We start from the raw sequence: 21,602 nt of genomic DNA, 5'->3' as shown, positions 1-21,602 counted from the left end.
TCAGCCCAGAGAGTAACATCTCTGGGAAAGCTGTAAGCGCTGGGCTAATGGGTTCTTTGCACAGGCTACATCAGCCCCCGCCATGTCATTCTGCTGTCACCTTGGTTATCAGTGCCAGACACTGCCTGGTTGGCAGGAACCACCCTGCTGAGGTCAAGGGCGCCTTTTCTTTGTGCAAGGACTAATTATGTGAAAAGATGATGCAAGATCTGACCCTCTTCATTCAACTTCAATGCTTTATTAATAGCAGTGCTAATGCAGGAAGCCACCCTGTTTTACTCCACTAAGGAAATCAGTAGGACATGCTTGAGAGAAGACTCTGCGTATGGTCTCAGCTCAAAACTTCCCACTGCTAGAATAGTTTTTCATTTAATGTTATTGATGCAAGGAAATACCGTCAAAAGCCCAGGTGAAGGTCTTTATTGGTCTGTGCCAGGAAAACAAACAAGGAATGCTTTCTTACTCAAGCTTCTCCTAATAAGTAGAAGAGGAAAATTAGCTAATGAGGTCCAAAGCTAGTTGGGGAGGGGGTGGAGGGGGCTGGACTGGGGCTGCCACACCAAAATGTATGCTGGGTGGTTCCAGGACAACATTGCTGGCAGGCAGCCGGAGGGACGGCCCAAGGGAGAGAGAGGATTTTCCATTCTGGGTGCCCTGAAAAAAGTAATCATAATGTGCTTCCCTCTCCTTCACCATGCTCCGAGCTCAAATCACGGAGGGGAAGGGAAACTCACCTGGCTCATCTTCTGTCTCTAGGAGGCTGTGGGATCCTTGTCTGATCCATCAGAAGGGTTCACTGCTGCCTCTCCTGGGCTTTCTTCACGCAGAAGTTTAGCTAGTTCGCATGCAGCTGGGGCAGAGCAAGTGCCGTCAGCTGCACTTGGTCCAGCAGCTGTCCCACGGAAAGCAGCGCTAGCTGTCCCAGCAGGAGGATCTCCCTTTATCTCGCTGGCAGATGTCTCCTGATGTAGTGCCAGATCAGCCACTACCCTCTCTGTGCCCCTGTGGATGATCTGATGAGCAGCATAGATGTGTTTTCTTTGGGACTGCCTCACTGCGCAGAAAAAGGGGTAAGGCTTTTACTTGGAAATATACAGCAAAGCGTCCTCCGTAGGGGAGAAGGGAGGGAATAGCGTTTAGCCTTCCTGCAGCTGTGGAAAACCCTACCTCAGGAAAAAAAAAAAAAGAAATCACGCCCTGCTAACTTTGGCCGAAAGTGTTCTACTGCCACCTAATAGCAGCAACCAACTTCGCATTTCACTTTGAAGGCCAGCCCCCCAGCGGGAAGCAAAGCCAAAGCGTTTCCCTTTCCAGCTTAGGGCATAACTGCCCAGGACAAGTTATCAGGCTTTAAAATAACTTCTCCTTCAGTGCCTGTTAGTCGTAGCAGGCCTTTGGAAGCCTGGAGCTGAAACCTGCCCTCTCCTGTGTTAGGATTGTGCCCGCACTGAGAAACTCTTACCGAGTTCAAAGAAAGCCTTGGAGGCACTACAGACACATTAAGTCACCCACCTTATCGTCTCCCTTTTGCTGCTGCAGGGTTGTTCCTTACTGTGTTTTACAGTTTTCATCCAATCTCATTTGCATATATTTCCAACCCACCTCTTGGGAAGTAACTACCCAAGCCAGAGCATTCACCCTACAATTCTCTTCATTGCGCTTCACTGTTCTTTGTTCCCTCTTTCCCTCTCTAGACTTAAGATGCTGGTAAACAATCATGGGGAGTGAAATACTGTGTGCTTGTAAGGATGGTGTGGGGAATGTTGCAGGAACAAGCTGTGGCTCTTGTGTCACTTCCCTGCAGAAGTCCAAGACTTCCTTGTTGCTTTGGTCTGTTTATGTTGTAAGGCTGAGCTGTACTTTAACTGTGAATCTGAACCACTGGTGTCTTGCATACTGTCACACAGTTCTGCATCTGCCACTGACTCAGTTGCTCAATGTTACTAACCCTTCCTGTTTATGTTTATCCAACTCCCAGGTCTATTTTGTTGACAGTGAATGTAACAGGATCTCACTTGCATTTGAAACGCTGACCTTCACCAGCCAGCTCTCAATTCCAGGGAGAGCTTTCTCCACCCAAGGCATTTTGGCTTCAATCGTATATGCATGAACTGCAACAACTACACTGGGAATATTCCCCTGGTATTGCTGCAGTCCCTTCCTCCATCCACAGTGAATTCCATCTAAATGAAAGCAGGCTCAAACTGGTGAGTGATTGTCCTTTTAAAAACAGGTTTTTTTCATATCAGCACATTGACTTCTACTTCCAATGGGGGAAGGTTCAGAACTGAGGTGCAGAAGGGTTTCAGGATGAGCTGGTGTTGGAAAATCCCTGCTTTTATGCATGGGAATGTGACAAAAAGAGGAGAAAAAAATACGAAGAGAACAAAAGCCTAGGTAATGGCAAAACAGAGATGTTTAAGGGGAAGCTAAAGCATAGGCAAAGACTGAACTTGCAGGCCCTCAAATCTTTGTTCTATAAATGGGTTTACTCCTCTGGCAATCCAAACAACTGTGCTCTCTAATCACTTCCTCCTACTTTCAAGGAAGGTGTATGCTCAAACATGTGCCCGATTGCTAAAACACAGTTCTGTAACAAATAACCTGGCTCACTATAGGGAAAGCTTCAAAAGCTGCCACAGAAACGCAATACGCTGATGCACTCGTGAGATCTAACGCCATTCTTTGACACTATTTCCGTTGGATTCACATGGAATAGTTACTGATTCTGCTTCCCTGAAGGTATCACCGTGCAGGAGGTTTATGGCAGGATGTGTTCATCACAGCATACACCTGGTAGAATTCAGCTGTCTCTTAAGTGTACTGAGTACCCTCCACCCCATGCAGAAACGGCGGAAGAGAGTATAAGCCAGGTCTCTTCCTGACATTTGACATCTGCTGTCACATGAATATTGTGGCAAATTTCACCTGATCACATTTGAAGGAGCTCTTGTACTTCACCACCTATTGCTCTAGCTCTTCCACCAGCAACCCCTTTAATTTTTGTCTCAGTCTAGCTCTGCTTGCCAGGCAAACCCACTGTAGCTATTGCAGATTTTGAAGATTTTTTTTCCTCTGTTGCTTGGGAGTGCTTCTGAGGGGCTCTGTCCATCAGCTGCTGTTGCATTTAAGCCCAGTACATATTTTCTTCCTTGATGGTACCTCTGTATGCCCAGAATCCTAGGCCATCTCCAGGTCTTCTCTGTCTGTTCTCCTTTCTGAGATAGGCTAACCTGTGTGTGTGAGTGCCTAAGCTGCAGGCTTCACTGACTAAAATTACATCACCTGCTTCGGCAGGCTTGCAGAAGCAGGGCTAAGGAGAAGGGAGCTGATTTAAGCTTAAGCAGAATTGCCAGCTGCTGAATAGATACTGTTGTTGCGACAAATTGCAAACTAGAAAGAAAAAGTTTGCACAATTCAGAGACCACGAAAGGTGTTTGCAAGGTTTGTGTGTTTTCATTCACAAAACAACAACAAAAAAACCCCAGTGAAGTGCGTGCCTTTGTTCTCAAGTCAGAAAAGTACGCTGTGGCAAGGACCACTTCAGACTCTATTGTGATACAATTGCTTTTCTTAGGTTATAGCCACTTGCTAAGAGTGACTGGTTTAGTCATGGTCTTCTGAATGTGCTGGTCAGTGGAAACATCCCAGTTAAGAACAGCCATTTATTCATAATACTCAATGTGATACACAGGTTTCCATGACCTTCCTCTCTGTATTTTGACAGATACTATTCCATTTTGGCTAAACAGAAGCATCCTTTACAACTGCAAGATTATCTACATAAAACACGATGCCACCACAGTCAACCCTAAAACCTTATCTTTGCTTCTAGCTCGCAACCAGCTGGGGGGGGAGGTGGAAAGCATAGGAAAGCATATAATTTTCCTTTCACATATGGCATATATTTATGTAATCCGTCTGTTAAAGACTTCTACAGTTTTTAGACACTGCCATATAACAGACAATTCACAGCCACACTACCTAGAAGATTTTCCCAGTTTGTTTTTGAAGGTGCAACGGGCTGCTTCTTTTCATATAGTTTTGTTGTTGCAGATAGATACACCAAATTTCTATTAGGTCTGAATTCAGGCCACCATTTTAAAAAACTAAAACTCATAAGAAATTGGTGAAAAAGAGTCAGAAGGCTTAACTTTCTACCTGCAGAGTGCAGAAGAGGAATCTCAGAGAACTGAGAACTCTTGGCACTGCATCTTTCCTTTCAGTGAGCTAAAGTGAGGAGGGTGGACCAGTTCATGACGAGAATAAAGTTATGGACTCCTTACCTTTTTCTCTGGTAGACATTTTCTCAGCTTCTGGAATCAGGAAATCATAAACCAGCTCTGCTACAATCTCTTCTGACTGTAGGTGGGTTAGACTACAGAACAGATGCAGAGTGGTATTAGTATTTTAATTTAATTTTTAATTTCCTCTGCAAACACGAGACTTCTTTATAAATAGTCTCACTATTTTCAAGGGAGTGTATTGTCATGGCAGTAATTGTCAGCTGTGTCTCTCTTTATCCTAGAAATAGGTGACAGTGTGACTATTCTCCTTTGCCCTGCACTGCCAATGTGTCAATACTGCATTGGAAAGCAATATTTCCAGGGAGAAGATCACCCTAGACTCCTGAAGGTATTTAGGAGCCCGGTTCTTGCTGATGACAAACTGAGTTAGACACGCAGATACCTCTGAGGGTTTGTGTCTTTTGTCAATTTAGTCTTTGGCCCATTGCTGAGTTTGCTAAATTCTTCCCTTTTGTGACTCTGCATTTGGCCGGTCCCCATGCTCTTTTCCATGCCAGTGTTTGGTGGGTTCCCAATTGGCCCAGGGGCTGCATGCATTATCTACGCTTCATTCTCCCCAAGGATTTCAACATTCTGGTTGTATTCATCCAGTTACAAAATACACAGCTGCTGTACCATAGCAGAGTCACTGTGTCATTGGGATTTTTATGGCTCAATTCCAAAAAAAGAGCATAGAAACTGAACTGGGGGGTTGGCAGGTCCTAAAAAGTATTCACTGCTGATGCCCCAGCCAAACACAAGACTGTGGTGTTCTCAACAACTTACTCGACTCAAAGTGCCTTGTCAGGCAGCCATCAGTATGACTGACCCCCATGGAAATTGGCAGTTTCTTAAAGAACAGCCACTCCAGAATGAAAGGCAGCTGTATAGCTGTATCTTTTAGCATTTCTTTCAAAACGATTTTCTGTAGTAGTGTAAATAAGTGAAAAGACCTGTATGAATGGGTATTGCTTTAGGCAGTTCCCAGATTCACTTAAAGCTCAGTCACAGCATCACACTGGCATCGAGAAGTCTAAAAAGGGTGATTCACAGATTCCACAAGTGATTTGCAAAGGGAACCTGGCACATGCTGTATAGAAATAAGGCTCTGATGGATTTATATGCATGTACCAGGTGGTAACAGTGTGGTTCCCATACAGCATCGCACTAATGAAGCGATCACGAACGGTATTGCTCTGCCCTTCCCATGTCTCAGATTATACACGTAACCACAGATGCAGATGGTCAGGCAGGTCCTAAACTGCTGTAAACAGCCTCTAACGTGCTGTTTAATAACGTACCGACTTTCCATTTCGTAAGCGATGTCATTGATTTCTACAGCCATTCTCTGAACCTCTTCCCTGGCTTGTTCTTCAGCTGTGTTCTCCATGCTACTCAGGACAATGTCTTCCAAGTAGGAGTCAATAGTGCTCTGCTGCACTTTCACCACCTGGAACAAAACACCGAGGTATTGTTCCTCTGCCTGTTGCTGTGCCAGGAGTGTGGTGGAAGCAGATTTCCAAAGAAGCAAGAACAACAGATTTTCACCAGACTCTTCATTTCAGGCAGGCCAGCCTGAGATCTGGTTTCAGAGGTGCTTTCTGGGAAGAATAACTTGTGTAAAAATTGATTTTCTAATAATTCTATCTGAGAGCTGATTGAACAGAAACAAATGCAGGAAAGAACCAGTGGTGGAAGAAAGACTTATCTGTAGATCCAATCTGCTGCAGCAGGTTAGTTCTGTGAATGCAATGGCAGTTGCTTCCTCAATTCTCATGGTCCCCTGAGCAACAACTGCCAAGTAATAACCACTGACTTCAGTTAATTCATCAGCTTCCATTCAAACAAATCCTGAAGGAAAAGGTTCCATCAAGGCAGTCAAAGTGACATGAATAGCCAAGATAAAATTACTGGTTTCCTTACAATGGTTGTAGAGCAGAGATTCTAGAAATGGGTGTTTTCCTTCTGCTAGTCTGAAGGGCGTAAGCTTACGGCACTTTGACCCTCCTTGTGTCCTGCTCAGAGATGTAGAAAAGGTAAGAAAGAGAAGAAGCTAAAAATTAAAAGAAAAATAAACATGATGCCAGACTCTCTTGGTATTAACCTCCTCCCACAAAGTTTGAAAATTATTGGTTTAGTCAATTAGGCTCCCACTCATTCCTTTCAAGTGGGAGAAAAAAGCTTCATGAAGTCAGGAGCTAGGGAATAGGAATAGGACTACAGAATAGCTATGGAATATGGTGATTCATGATTTTTGTTTCTGGATTTCAAGGTTATTTTATTCATTATCATTACTTCAGAATAATTGCTGTACTTCTTGTTATTTGCAGTCCACTTTTGGGGGGCAAAATCTTTCCAAAACCTTGCTTAAAGGCATCCTTCCTGGGAGAGCTCATAATAGTTCTGCTGGATAGACCAAGTGCTGACAAAACATTATTCCTCAAGGTATCTCGGTACATCTGCTCTCCATATATGTTTGTTGTAAAAATTTAGAAACCTACATCCATTCATGATATGCCTAACAGGACTGTCTGTAGGGGTATTCAGATCACCCTTAATTTAACAGGCATGACTCTTCTAGGAAGGAATTGCCCTCTCTTCACTCAGCCTTCACCCTCAATTTTAAATCTAGCCATCACCAAAGTCAGAGCTGAAGCACCTCCCCTCCATCTGGACCTTTCCACAAGGAGGCAGTTCCTACAAACCACCCACAGTCCCACCAGTCTCCCTCTCTTGCCTGTTTGAAAATCTCATCCTCTTCCTGACGCCGCCTCTCTTCCACCTGACGACGTCCGCTCTCCTCCGCTTCCCGCATCCGCCTCTGCCTCTCAGCCAGCATCACAAAAGCATGGATCTTCCGTTCTTCTTGCAGCCTCACCAGCTCTTTGGACAGGAAATCGAATATGTTCGCCAGTGCCCTTCCTTCTTCCCTGGCCAAGTGGTTTTCCACTGATGACAGCTTTAAAAAAAAAAAAAAAAGTACAAAGAATTGTGTTACAAACCCCAGGAATGTTGTTCAAAGTCCCAGGACTACCACAGGCATGTGAAACAGCTCTGCCACATCCACTCAGACCAGCCATGGGACAACCCTAGGAGTTTTGGCATTCTTCTTGTTTTACATGCGCTGGCTTGGATCCTGCATAATGTAATGTTCCTGTATATAGGCTCTGATGGCATAAAGAGGCAAAACTAGTCAGGATGGGAATAGTCCTGATACTGTCAGACTAGGACAAGCAGCCCGTGTGCTTGGGTCGGAGGAGATCAAGCACTAGACGTGCTGTATTCCAGGTATTACGAACCGCTTTTGTGGCTGAGTATAATCAGAATAATTGCAGAGGCGATCTGCAACGCTCCACTGCCCAGACCAAGAAAGGGGAGGTATAAAAGTGACAATGAAATGACTTCAGCTGCATATCCTCCATCTTTCTGTGCTAAGCTTAGGTAGACCAGAACAGAAAAATAGGATCAAAAGTTGCAAATGAAGCTTCTTTCTAGCATTTGGAAAGTAACCCCTCAATCTTTATGAGCAGGAAGCTTGAGTAAAGACTTAGCAAACTGCAATTGTGAGTACAAACACATTTCTATACCCTTCTAAGGACACAAAATGTTTGTTACAGTTCAAAGCCACCTCAGTGGAATGGTATGTCTTTGGTTGCGCATTCATGATGCGACCAAAATGATTCAACTTGCTGAGCTAATACAGCAGCCGTGACTCCCTGCAGTTTTAAGTATTGAGTTATTACCTAAAACTGTACAAGTTACTAGCTGCTAACAACTTCAAATCAACAGTAATCATATTGAGTTTGCATAAGTGCAAACGAAACCTCAAAATTTCAGGTAATGGAAAATCAGAAAGTCTGTGACAGAGCTGAGACTAGATTCCAGGTGTTCAGTGTTACTGTGCCGTTCACTCCTTGTTCCAAGCACATCATGTTTTATGGGTTGGGTATGTGTGATTGCACTTTGGAAAGGGACGAGGTCTATGGTAAGTTCATTATCTCCAGCATGGACTATGAAGCCACAGTCCTTGGCAGGAGGGAATGTCTGGAACTGGCTGGGATGCTGTGTTTCTGTTGGAACAAACAGGCAACACCAGAGTAGACCCGAACATAAAACTCAAAATGGAGCCGAAATATCCTGGACAAGGAGCGATAAATCATCTTATAATGCTGTGCCATTTGCTCACGCAGTGTTTCAAAGAAAGTGGGATTGTCAGTGTTGCACACATCTAGAAGTAACAGCGCTTAGCCCATAGGTGTTTAAGATGGAGGAAGGCAACGCAGTAACTGCAGCAGCACACTGAGGGAGGGATAACTTGGAACTAATGTGCTGCTTCCTCTTTATTGCTCCAGGTGCTGTGTCTCAAACTGGTGTGAGATGGAGGAAAACAATTCAGGAATACTCTTGTCTTAGACTTCTGTTACATACGAGGTTGGAAATTTTCAACCCCTCATCTTTGACCATTTTATCTGGAGTTTCTGTCCTCTTTCTGCAGGGAACATTTCTTGAAAAATGCCTCTTTTTATACTGGAAAGGTCAAAACCGTGAAAAAAACTGTGAACATCAAAAACTACAGAACTGTGAGTCGTCAGTGACTTTCTAAAATAGCCACACACATAGAGAACTCCTGCACATGCATTCCAGAGAGTTTTAAAGTCAAGATGCTTGAAGACCTGAGCCTTGGACTGTATGCCTTCAGAGACATGCTAAAAAAAAAAAAAATGCAAGAGTATGGGAGATAGATACCAGCAGAGGGGGATAGTGGCTCTCCCAAAAGGAAATTCTGAGATCAGAGGTCAGCATCTCTACCATCTCTCCTTGCCTATGAATGTCATTATGGTGAGCTCTCTCCTTCGCTCTCACCTAGACTTCTAGAAGAGAAGGAGCATTTCAAGTTCCTAACACTTAAGGCTTTTATTTTTCTCTTAATGCCTCAGTAGAAAAAAAAGTCTGTGTTCCTGCATCCCACACCTGGGCTTCCCGTGTATGAGAGAGCATCTGGAAATGATAAACTTGTGTTTTATCAAAATGATAAACCACAGTCACACGGTTCAATTTTTACTGAGAGCTGAGGGGAAATTTTGTTGCTGCCCACCCAGCGGGAAGCAGTGGTCTGGCTTCATCTCCACCAGGCCAGCTGGCCAGCGGATGCTGTTATCATAATCTGGAACCTGCAGAATTGCCTCACAGCTGGTCACTGGGAAACAGGAGAGTAGTAAAAACTATAGGAAAACCTGCAGAAATGCGGGAGATGCTGTGTACCTGAGATGTGGTGAAGTCTGGACAAAATTTATTTATGATCCATTTCAGACCAGCATCTGTCATTTGATTCACTTTAGTCTGGAAGGTTGTGGCCCTCCAAGGAAATAGGATGGGAATTTCCATCCCCAGCTCTCACTAGATCCTCGGCAGAGGATGGAGCCCAAAATTTCTCTGTTCTCCATAACAGTGGCAAGTACACTAATGTGACACCATTGCTAAGGTCCTAGAAGTCTTGAGCCCAGCAAGATTTACAAAGTCCACTTTGGCTTCTTTTGTGCTGTTTTGTGCCTCAGGAGGAGCCTGAGAGGGTGCCAAGCTAGAAAGGGAACAGGGAAATGACAGAGCAGTAATATACATTCAGTAAAACATCTGACAGATGTGAGTGACAAGCATGTATTGTGATGCCGGGTCACAGCACCAGCCAAACAGATTGAAATGTGGGAAAATTGAGGTTTGTCTGACAGTGCAGTTTGTTCAAAGCCCTGTAAATATGTGTAAGTGCTCTGTCTGCAAACAAAGCAAGTGCAGCCTGGGTAGCAGCTGTGGTCAGGGCGCCTCAGTCTGTTTCTGAGATTCCCCAGAGCCCCCACAGCAGTGAAAGAGCAATTTTAGCCTCGCAGGCATTCAATGCTTGGCCTGTGCTAGGCGAGTAGTTTTGTTACTTGGGGTGCTTTCTGGGCTGTGGCTAATGGAAAACATAAAGAAATTAAATGCAAGAGTGTTGGTGGTACCGCAAGCACAGAGCGCTGGGTCAGGACAGTGTTGTGAATTAGCCTTCCCATCTATACGGGCAAACCTTGTGCATCTTCAAGTCATGCTGTTGCTGTAGAGCCAGTGTCATTTGCTCCTCTGCCTTCAAAAGCAGCTGTCCATCCTCCTGGAGTGCGTGAGTGGTGCGCAGCTCTCGGATCAGTTCCAGCCGCTTCTCCTTCCCTTCATACATCTTTAAAAGAAAGTTAAAACAACCAAGCATATTAAAAGGAGCATATAGGCCAACATGTTTTGCCAGCAGAGCACACCCTTTTTCTCCAAGTTGCAAGGCCAGCTGTTTCCAAGACCTAGTTCCCCGTAACGAATTTGTGGCTGCATTTAGGCAAACACTACAGCTGTCAGGTGAATCTTGCCTAAACTCTCCTGCATAGAAGACGAACGTTGAGACCTTCTGCTGTGGATGATCCCTTGCTACTTTATTACAAAATACATATTTTTTTAATTCTGCTTGTCTTCACCCAGAACTCAAACCACTGGCATGCAGAACAGCATCACCAATGTCAAGTGGAAAGGGCAATAGTCTTCTAGATATCCTTTTATATCAGCCTCAATATCAATGCTTCCAAGCGTGAGCTTTGCCCCATTTCCTCAGTTCAGGGTTAGATGTCTCCTGTTTCAACATCTACTGTTCTCTGACCTTCATCTTGAGGGAGACCAAATAGCTCAAATCAATAAATTGGTGCGGAGGTTGTTGAAACTACTGCGGTCCCTGATATGTGATTATGTGACCCAGCCCTCCCCTGACTCTTATTTCATTCCCCCTCTCTTCCAACAGGACCTCCAATAGCAACAAAGGATAATTCAGACCTGCTCATATCATTCTCCAACTGAGTCACACATTTCTGGTCCAGTAGTAGCTGGAAGGAGATTCCTAAAATGACAGGATGTTTCCAGACGTGCAAGTCAACAGTCCTGCAGTGGCATCAAACATCCTTCTCATAGATCCCCACAGAACTGGAGAAGACTTGGGAAGTCTATATTCCACCTCAAGCCATTTTCACAACATTGCATTGTTTGCTAAAGCTCAGGTCAGGGTCCCACATGGGAACACTTCACAAACATTAAGTCATAGAATCATAGAACCACAGAATGGTTTGCTTGGAAGAGACCTCAAAGACCATCCAGTTCCAACCCCCCTGCCATGGCAGGGACACCTCCCACTAGACCAGGTTGCTCAAGGCTCCATCCAACCTGGCCTTGAACACTGCCAGGGATGGCGCACCCAGAACTTCCTTAGGCACCGTGTTCCAGTGTTTCATCACCCTCAGGGTGAAAAACTTCCTTGTATCTTTGGGAGGAGTGGCTGACACACCAGAAGGCTGTGCTGCCATTCAGAGAGACCTGGACAGGCTGGAGAGCTGGGTGGGGAGAAATTTAATGAAATAAAACAAGGGCAAGTGTAGAGTCTTGCATCTGGGAAAGAACAACCCCATGTACCGGTACAGGTTGGGGACTGAGCTGTTAGAGAGTAGTGTAGGGGAAAGGGACCTGGGGGTCCTGGTGGGCAGCAGGATGACCATGAGCCAGCAGTGTGCCTTTGTGGCCGAGAAGGCCAATGGCATCCTGGGGTGTGTTAGAAGGGATGTGGTCAGGAGGTCAAGGGAGGTTCTCCTCCCCCTCTACTCTGCCCTGGTGAGACCGCCTCTGGAATACTGTGTTCAGTTCTGGGCCCCCCAGTTCAAGAAGGACAGGGAGCTGCTTGAAAGAGTCCAGCGCAGAGCCACAGAGGTGATTAAGGGGGTGGAACATCTCCCTTATGATGAAAGGCTGAGGGAGCTGGGTCTCTTTAGCTTGGAGGAGACTGAGGGGTGACCTCATGAATGTTTATAAATATGTAAAGGGTGAGTGTCAGGAGGATGGAGCTGGGCTCTTCTCGGTGATGGCCAATGACAGGACAAGGGGCAATGGGTGCCAGCTGGAGCACAGGAGGTTCCACATTAACACAAGGAAAACCTTTTTCCCTGTGAGGGTGACAGAGCCCTGGAACAGGCTGCCCAGAGAGGTTGTGGAGTCTGCTTCTCTGGAGACGTTCAAAACCCACCTGGACGTATTCCTGTGTGATCTACTCTAGGTGGTCCTGCTCTGACAGGGGGATTGGACTGGATGATCTTTCGAGGTCCCTTCCAACCCCTAACATTCTGTGATATCTAGTCTAAACCTGCCCTCTCCCAGCTTCCAACCATCACCCCTCATCCTATCACTGCAGGCCCTTGTAAAAAGTCCCTCCCCAGCCTTCTTGTAGGCCCCTTTCAGGTATTGGAAGACCACTATAAGGTCTCCCCGGAGAAGAAAATATCAATTATATTCTCAGCAGACATGAAAACAAACCTTTTGGACTCACTGATCAAAAGTGATAGACTTGCTTAATATAAAGCCCAGAAGGCATGGCTGCTCAGTTTTCACCTAGATCCACTTCTGCTCCACTGAAAGCAGAATGGTACATCATGCACTTGCTGGAAAGCATGGTGGTGTGCTTCAGTTGCTCCTCATCTAAGATTCAGCTCAACATCACAGGAAACTGGAAAGATGGTATGAAATACAAGCTGCCCTACTGGGATGTGGGAGGTTTCTTGAGCCTGGGATCTTGGCATAATCAAGGCAGGATGCACTCATGGTCCAGATCTAATCTAGAATTTGCTATTTGAGTAATTCTGCTATGAGGCATCTAATTAAACAGTAGGGGGTAAGGGATGGCAGAAACAGAGAGACACTCACAGGCATGTGTAGGAACCTAGAAGTTCCTGTAAAATTTGGGCTGGAGAGCAAAGACTTCAGCCTTGAAGGACTCCAGAAGGAGTCATACCTAGGACATACAGAAGGATATGCTGCAGAAGCCTCATCACCCTTGATTAGTACTGTGGAAGAAAGATTGCAAACACACTTTCAGTCATTCCCACCATCATTCTGAAGACAGACACAAAGAAAGAGACACAGAATACCATGTTCTGAATAGCTCTCCCTCGGAGCAACTGCTGCAGACAGATCACGGCCAGTTCTGTTTCCTCTTCCTCCTGCCAAAACACAACAAATAACCACTCAATAATTAATTATTTCTTTGGAGACTGAGATTTCTATACATTATCCATCTAACGATCAAAAAATCTAAGTCATATCCAGCTTTTTCTCAGTTGTTTCTGAACACCATTCTTCTAATTTCTACGGAAAGGAAGGTGAGTCAGAATAATACGTACTTCCATGTTTTACCAGAGATGGGGGAGAAAGGCTGTATAATTAGATTCTATTTAAGATTTTAGAGGGTCTTTAGAGATGAGTACCCAATGCTAAGGAGATACTGATGGAGAAAATTACTGTCTGCATTAGAAGTACTATTTGTAGCTTGACTGAACCTGAGTTTGCAAAATGAGCATCAGCTACATTAATTTAACAGGTCAAGACACTAAGGGGATAGAATTATTATTGAAGGGGGAGCAAGAGAACTATTAACCATAAATAAAGGGATTAAATTAAAAGGGAGCATATACAGTTTTTCTTTTGATATTTATCCCAGTGGTGACCTTTATCAGAGTAACTCAGTAAATTTAAAAATCAGAAAGTGATAGTTTGGAAGTAAAACTAATTACATTATATTGTGATTTGTCTCTTTGAGAACTTTACTGGCCTAGCACTGTGTGACTGATACCAACTTGGAAGAATGATGGAGTAGGGAGGGAAAGGGAACATGACCATAGGAGGAAAAAAAAGGCTTATTTTAAATAGATGAAGCACAGCTGGCAGCATTTTTACTTCCTGAGAGGTATTCTAGTCTGGAATGACAGCAGCAGAAGGAAAAAGGCAATTGGGTGCCTGGGGAAGAAAAAAAGAAATCTAAAAATTACAAGAAGTTTTTTTACTAAAAACCCTATGAGGTCTGCATTGAACTGTGGTATTTTAGAAGTGTCGGAAAAACAGGGAAGAGCGTGGGATGAGAGAAGTGGTGTGGGCTTGAATCTCAGTATCTGTTTTTTCTTAGGTGTTGAAGATTAAGTTTTCCAAATGCAAAAGGAAGCATTCCTGCCTTTCCACACCACCACCCAGAAGGAGCAAAGCAGAACTAGCCAAAGGGCTGCCTTATGATTTGGTATGTTCTTTTTCTCTGAAAAGAAGGGATGAATTTCCAGTCCAGTTAGAGAGCTAAAGTGTACCACATCACCTGGCTACAGTGTGAAAGTCCTTCAGGACAGCGTTTTGGATATGGAGATGCACATATACTGGACAGGTAAGCCAAACTGCTTGGACTGATTTAAGCTAAGATTTGGTTTAAATTTTTGTGCGATTCATTTTTCTGTACTTCTGTTGTTCAGTGCTGCAAATGATGCCTTAGCAAAGGTAATCATCCACTTCTCCATCTGCCTGCTACAGGCCAGCAGGAAAGGATGAGGGGAGATGGAAAGCCTATCATGCCCTACAGGAAAGAAAAATGCATTAAGGATACAGAAAGATCTAGGAGCAGGCTGAAAACTAGAGGGGGCTGGGAGAAAGTGATAAACCAGTGAAGCAATTCGGAGGTGCTCTGTGTGCTCGTTGTGGCTTGTAAGTGTGTAAGAAATGACTTGGGGAGAGCAGTTGAGGAGGGCTGCAGTAGTGCCTCCATTCTCTCCACTTTCTTTTATATCCCTTGTGGTCCATGTCACCTGCCTGTCACGCTTTCCTTTTGAGATCCTCAACTCCAGCAGGAAGAGGCTGGTGCACTTTTAGCAGTTGGTACTGATATCTGTGTATGGCAGGAAGAGAAGCATTAGCAACAGGGAAGAGCCTTGCTTTCAGTGCTCCTCACAGCCAGCTGGTAGGAGAAACCTTACTTGGATTCTGCAAGGCCGGAGATGTTAGCGCTGCTCTTCAGTGGCTGAAGTGGCCTGATTTTACAGAGGGAGCTTCACTGAGAAGAGCTCCACTCTTTCATGTGTTCACACACAAAGATACTTGAAAATAAACCAAATACTGACAGAATTCATTTAGGTGGAATTCTATTGTATTGGAACTCTTTAAAACAGACTATAATTTGTAAACACGCTCAAGAATTACCATAACTGGGGAATAAACCTTTCTAATTTTTTTTCCATGTTACCAGGAAATAGTTAAAAATCTGCTAAACTGTAAATCTAAATAGTGTAATCCTACCGCTGCAATACAATATCTAATACCTAGGAGTCAGTAAAGCTGTGGAAAGCTCTTCCCAAGGAGATATTCTTGTTTCAGTCATCTTAAAATAGACTGTATAAAACATAGGGCATCATACTGAACAAAGGAAGACAGCATTGATGATCTAATAAGACTTTCTCATTTCCATGGTTGTGTGACTCTTAAATTCACAAGTTTAAATGGTAATTGTGTCTGATTCTTACTACATCATGCAAATTGTGTTACTAAGCAGACAAAACAATCCACTGGGGCAAGTTAAGTACATTACTTTAAGAAAGGAAAAGAAGTTGCAGCTCCCCTAAAAAAGCTGTTTTTTCCTACAAGCATATCACATCCCCCATGACACATCATTACTGCCATTTCAGTCTCTGCAGAAGAATAATCTTCTGTGAACTGGAGCATGCTCATCAAAGACTGCATCCTGCACGATGACAAGAGCTTCACTCCAGCAAATTAATGAAGGGCATGCTCAGTGCTAAGCACCCAAAGTCTCACTTACTTCAATGGGACTAAACTTAATTGCTCCACTGGATTACGATAGTGTTGTCAGATCAGAAGGCTGGAAGACACTGAATAACAACAACAACAACAACAACATGATTCTGCCTTTTTGTTCCTCAAGAACAAGGGAGTAACATGTCTACTAATTTATGTCTATAAAATAAAGTTTAGTTAGGGATTTGGCCAACAGATATCATAAAAGATTTTCAATTCTTCAGCTGCTAGTATCTTTATAGAATAAAGAGAGACTAAGAGTCTTAAGAAATAGTGATGGCTATTTCTGGCATGAATACACACAAAAAAGATACAGCTCACTTCTTTCCTTCTCTGGGCATTCCTTTTAACAACCGTGTAGGAAACAATCAAGGATCAACAGAAAAAAAAAAAAAAAGGTGCTAAAACCAGCCCACTTACAATCGATGGTTTTTCCAGGATTGGGGTGGGTGGCCGAGGAATGGGCTTTTCTACTTTTTGAAGGAAACGGAGGGGCTTCTTTGGCTCCTTGACTTCATTTTTCTTCTCCAGTAGTGCCTGGAATAGGCATACAATTTAATCAGAACTGGGCTAGATAGAACAACACAGTAAATCCAGTCCTCCAGACAGTGACTGCTGCTGATCACACTGACTACAGGGCGCTGAAAGTATTTTGCACTTTGTGGGCTTGTGGCTTCTATTTCTTACTGCACATCAACTAAAAAACCGAATATGGTCAGTAGATGAGGCTATTGGTTGGTCAGCAGATACTGATGGGAATTTCAAAATCATACGTCAGAAAGAAGCGAGAGTTTACTATATTTACAAGCAATTGCATAGAGTGAATCATCTAAAATTGCTATGATCTTAATCTCTAATATAATACATTCTTAAGCAAAAGCATATTTCATATTTAAAATAGGAATTTCATTGAATCAATTAAACCCTGACCCATATGCAGCAAAGGCAGTTGCGTGTGTTACTTTCCTTATACAATGACAAAAACATATTTCCTGTAAGACAGAGGTAAGATTCTTTCAGAACATGAAAAATGGGTAGGAATATCACAATTTAATTACAGTTTGTAATTAAATTATCAGTACAGAATGATTATAACTCTTTGCTTTTAACTATGGGTATAGTGCTTGTTGCTGCAGGTTAGAAATGTTCTGTGGTCAGGAGATTTTATGAAGGGGGTCACTTGACGAGTGTCTTGTCACTGTTCTGTGGCCCTTCCTCAGTGAAATGTCTTTGTATATTATGCTGCTACTGTGCAGGGTTGAACCAGGACCCCTTCCTTGCAAAAGATATTTTGAAACTCTTCTCTGTTCATCTGCAATCGCCCAGCAGCCCAGTGGCACCCACAGCACCTGTACAAGTGGACTAAGGGTGAAAGGGAAACCAGCTTGCCTGAGAACTTCCTTCAACCAAGAAAACCCACAAGGCCATTAAGAGTGGGTTTTATCTTGCTTGCAGCTGCTTGGTGGCAGATGCCAAACCTTGCCAGCCAAAGCAGACTAGGACTGGAGACGCCACCATGGCCTCAATTCTTTCAAGACATTATCAAACTGTTTAGGGACATCCTCAAACTGTTAGTCCTGCCAACTTCCCATCACAAGCTACTTAGAACAAGACTTTCAGATAATCATTTCCAACTGCACGGCAACACTTGCCTGCTGTGGGACATCACACTTTGTCTCGCAATTAAAAGGGAAGAGAGTGTGTACATTTAAAGCACCTTCAAAATTATAACCCTATGACTGTATGGGTTGGATCTGTAGTCTTTATTACCAAAAGAACAGGCATATTCCAGCAAGGAAAAGTGTGCCTTTTCTCACTCTCTCTCTTTCAAATGTTCAAATGCAGTATTTCGTTAGGGAGGGAAACCAAGGAAAACTTAAGAAAAAAAAATCCCATGCTGAATTTCCCCCTCCAGTAACAGCAAATTGATGGCACTTGCACAGAATTTAATTGTGAAATTAATGAAGTTTTGAAACTCCAGTGGTCATTGTACAAAACTCTTCTTGCATATTGGATGTGACCTTTCAGGCCAGGATAATTAACTGCTCCAGAAAAGGAGAGAGATTTCTAGGTGGAGGGGATAAAATGCTTTATTATTGAAAACTTCGGAAATGGAACATGTTAATAATGCAAGAATCAAAGCCTATAAACTGCTTATAAGCCACGTGAAATGGTTATAGCTCAAAAATGTTGAAAGATTTTCTGAACTGTTTCTTGTATTTGATGACCTTAGAGCTCTCTGGCATGAAGATTATAACAGTGCTTGCTATGATTTATAAGGTGTTTTGCATGATGGGGACAGAAATTGAAAAAAAGAAGCTGCTGTAATTGTGAGTCTTGTAAACAATGGCTCCTCTGTTTATTAGTACAATGTTGCATTCATAAGAATTTTTCTAATAAAACCTTAGCCTCCAAAAATATTTCTTGCTAACCAGAATAACAAAATACAACCAGAATAATAACTTTTAAAGACAGAAAAATCTATGAGCACTTCTGACAAGAGGAAATTCTTATTAATGTAGATTTGAGAAATACTGCAATTCCCAGAAGTGGTTTTACATTTTCTTGTCAGCACAGTCTAGTGCCTGCTTTGCTATCTTATACTAAGTCAAAAATGCTTACCATTTGCTTTCTCTAATCTGAGGTTTTATTTTAAGACTTTAATGTAAAATAAGTAAAAGAAAATACGGGGTTTTGCATTAACTAGTTCTGCCTAACTTAACAAGTTACCATTTTTTTGAAATAGGGAGACCAGGGCCCAGGAATCGCTGTAAAATACTTTCTTTAAAAAGAAAAAAAGTGTTGAATTTCTGAACAACATACTTAGAATCATAGAATCATTAGGTTGGAAGAGACCTCTAAGATCATCAAGTCCAACCATCAACCCAACACCACCACGCCCACTAAACCATGTGCAGAAGTGCTACATCAACAAGTTTTTTGAACACCTCCAGGGATGGTGACTCCACCACTTCCCTGGGCAGCCTGTTCCAATGTTTGACAACCCTTTCAGTGAAGAAATTTTTCCTGATGTCCAATCTAAACCTCCCCTGGAAGGGGATACCAACACTTCAAATATTACTGCCTACATATCACACTCTATTTTCTGAGATAGACTACATAACTTTTTTCAGGTAGTAGGTTCAGAGACATGGTATAATCTGGTTGGAATGGACAGTGAAGGACCACCGAATTCATCTCGTCTTCATTTTCCTGGCAAATGTAGTGAACAGCAAATGGCACCCATGCTTTTGGCCATACATCTTAGCTTCTTTGCTGGCTTCTGATAGAATTCGAACACTTGACAGGATAGCAGCTTGAGAAACAACTCTCTGTTCAAAGAAGTAAATCTTTAGATTCCTTCCTTATCTTCTCTGTGATCCTCTCTTTGTCACAAGACGTGAGGTGCAATTTATTTTCATGTACAGCACAGAGTTATGTTTTTCTTTCTTCATTTTTGCCCACCAATGAAGAAGGTGAGATCATCAAGGACAGACTGACTACCAACTTTGCAATGCAGCATGGCTGCTGCATCTTGGCTGATCAAGACTGACATAATAGCTCTTGGAGCTTGTCTGAGCATGAGCCAACTAACACTGTGCTGGAGATCTGTTCTTGATGAAGTAACTGCTGGAACAGGTTTTCCTACGCTTTGAAGTTGGCAGAGATTTTCTCCGGAGACATTCTTGGCCCACCTACATCTCCACCTCCTTCCAGCAACTGGATAAAGGAAAACAGGTGTGATGAGAGTTGCACTTATGCTGAGGTGAGAGGTTCCTTGTTCTGACATCATCTTGCTCCAGCACTTTGAAACTACCTGACACTTCACCCCTCTTGAGTCACGAGAGCATAGAGGGTCAGCCTGAAGTCACACGTTGTTCTGCACCGGGATTTCTTCAAGCAGCTCCTCCGTTCTTTGGTGTATTCAGGCACTTAGTTGCTTTCTTTCCTATAGTAATTAGCTATATCAGTATGCTGTCCCCTTAATGCCTTGGATTTTCACACAAGGCTGTCTATATAATGGCTTACATTCCTTAAAGCCATTGTCATCTGCACTGGCTAGGAACGAGCTTTCCTTGTCCTCTTCCAGATCTGGCTTAAGATACACATCACTATTTTTACTGTAAACCCTGGGTGACTCCTGTTTCTGCCATGTTCTCTTGTGTTAGAGAATTATTCAAAGAATACTGAGTGTACATAATACTCCTGCAAAAGGTTTCAGGATGCTCCTCAAAAAGCCTGCTTCTAAAAATCACTTTTTGGCTTAGTTTCAAGTCTGGAAGAAGCTGTTATTCTCAAGAGGACACATATCCTTTTTATAGTTCCTTGGATAATTGCTTGTCCCTTCTTACAAGCTTTAAGCTTAGGAAAACCCTCAATATCACAAACCAAGAGGAACATAATGAGGAGGACTAGTCCATCTTGCCACTTGTTTGGCCAGAGAAGCAAGCCTTGGAAACTTCCTTTATTAAAATTAATCACTTCTGAGCCCAAAATCTAGCATTCCTCCTCTATTTGCCACCTCCTTCCACAGATTATCCAGGGAAAATGAAAGAAACTCATTCTAGAGCCAGATCACTGTGCACTTGAATTTGCTAGAGTTCTGCTTTATTTCTAGGATTTTGGGAGAAAATGTGTAGATTAAGTGTGCTAGAACAGCACTAAGAAAAGGCTTTTGAAGAGAAAACTGGTCTAGCTGCTCAGCTATAGAAATAACGCAAAGCAACACAGTGCCCTTCTCAGATGATCCCTAATTGCTTGCTTTAAGCCTCTTTCATACTGTGTGCGATGGAAGTTGTTGGCAGGACTGAGACTGCTTGTGCCAAGTGGTCAGACAGCTGTCCTCTCAAGTGCTAAATTCTGTTAACTCAAGTACTCTGCACCCTTTGCTGCCCTCTTCTTGACAGCTCGAGTAGCTTATGAGGTGGACCTGTCAGAGGGGCCCTGCTAAGCCAGAGCATGCTATAGCCACCAAACTTAAGAAGCAAAAGCCTCTGATGGGAAAGTGACCAGTAACAGCACCACAGAGCTCAAGCACTAATTAGGGCAGTAATTTCCTGTTGCTCTGAACAGAAAGTTTTAATCTAATGGTGGCTGAGGCAGTCTGGGTGTTTCACAGTGTCAGTACTTGTCTGGTGTCTACTTCTGTATATCTAAAAGCAGCAGTGGCATTTTGCATAGCAGATTTATCATTGTTATCTGCAAAGGAAATGCTGTGTGATTTTTAAAAGAATACACAATTTGCCTTCTTGTGGTGGGGAAATGAGTATTAGTTATGTTAGTCGCTCAGTTGGTACAAATCATAGACCAAGTGATCTGCATTGATTTAAGAAAGAATACATGCAGAATTGTCTGCTTTTGCTCTGCAAGCCATCTCCCTCTGGCCACCAATTTTCTTTGAAGAGACATTATTGTGTGAGCAGCCAGCATTAGGGCATACTTCTTCTCCGTGACTACAGTTTAGACACTCCACTGTAGTCTATCAAACCATGAGAAGTAGTTTGAACAAACAGAATGCAATTGCTGTAATTGGAATTCAGCTCTGAAAGCTTGGGCTAACATTCTCCTGCCTATGAGAACTGTGTTATGACCCAGATTAGACATAGTCACTACTGGAATTTTATGCAAAAAGCACCCAAACTCAAAACC

General features: G+C 43.2%; 1 protein-coding gene across 2 annotated transcripts in view; it reads right to left on the bottom strand.

Annotated features, from left to right (window-relative positions):
• Positions 1-752: 752 nt before the first annotated feature.
• The window catches only part of CFAP91 (cilia and flagella associated protein 91), a 32,725-nt gene continuing 11,875 nt past the window's right edge, over positions 753-21,602 (bottom strand). For both annotated transcript variants that reach the window (XM_086464507.1, XM_086464516.1), the window contains 7 exons: positions 16,374-16,490; positions 13,259-13,330; positions 10,345-10,491; positions 7,024-7,245; positions 5,588-5,736; positions 4,287-4,378; positions 753-1,054 (listed from right to left, as the gene is read on the bottom strand). In XM_086464507.1, coding sequence (XP_086320633.1) covers positions 753-1,054; positions 4,287-4,378; positions 5,588-5,736; positions 7,024-7,245; positions 10,345-10,491; positions 13,259-13,330; positions 16,374-16,490 — 1,101 coding nt within the window. The remainder of the gene's footprint in view (positions 1,055-4,286; positions 4,379-5,587; positions 5,737-7,023; positions 7,246-10,344; positions 10,492-13,258; positions 13,331-16,373; positions 16,491-21,602) is intronic.

This window comes from Leptosomus discolor, chromosome 1 (genome assembly GCF_034619465.1).
Source record: "Leptosomus discolor isolate bLepDis1 chromosome 1, bLepDis1.hap2, whole genome shotgun sequence".
Taxonomy (NCBI): Eukaryota; Metazoa; Chordata; class Aves; order Leptosomiformes; family Leptosomidae; genus Leptosomus; species Leptosomus discolor.
The sequence above is the reverse complement of the archived record's forward strand: the minus strand, read 5'-3'. Positions and strand labels throughout refer to the sequence as shown.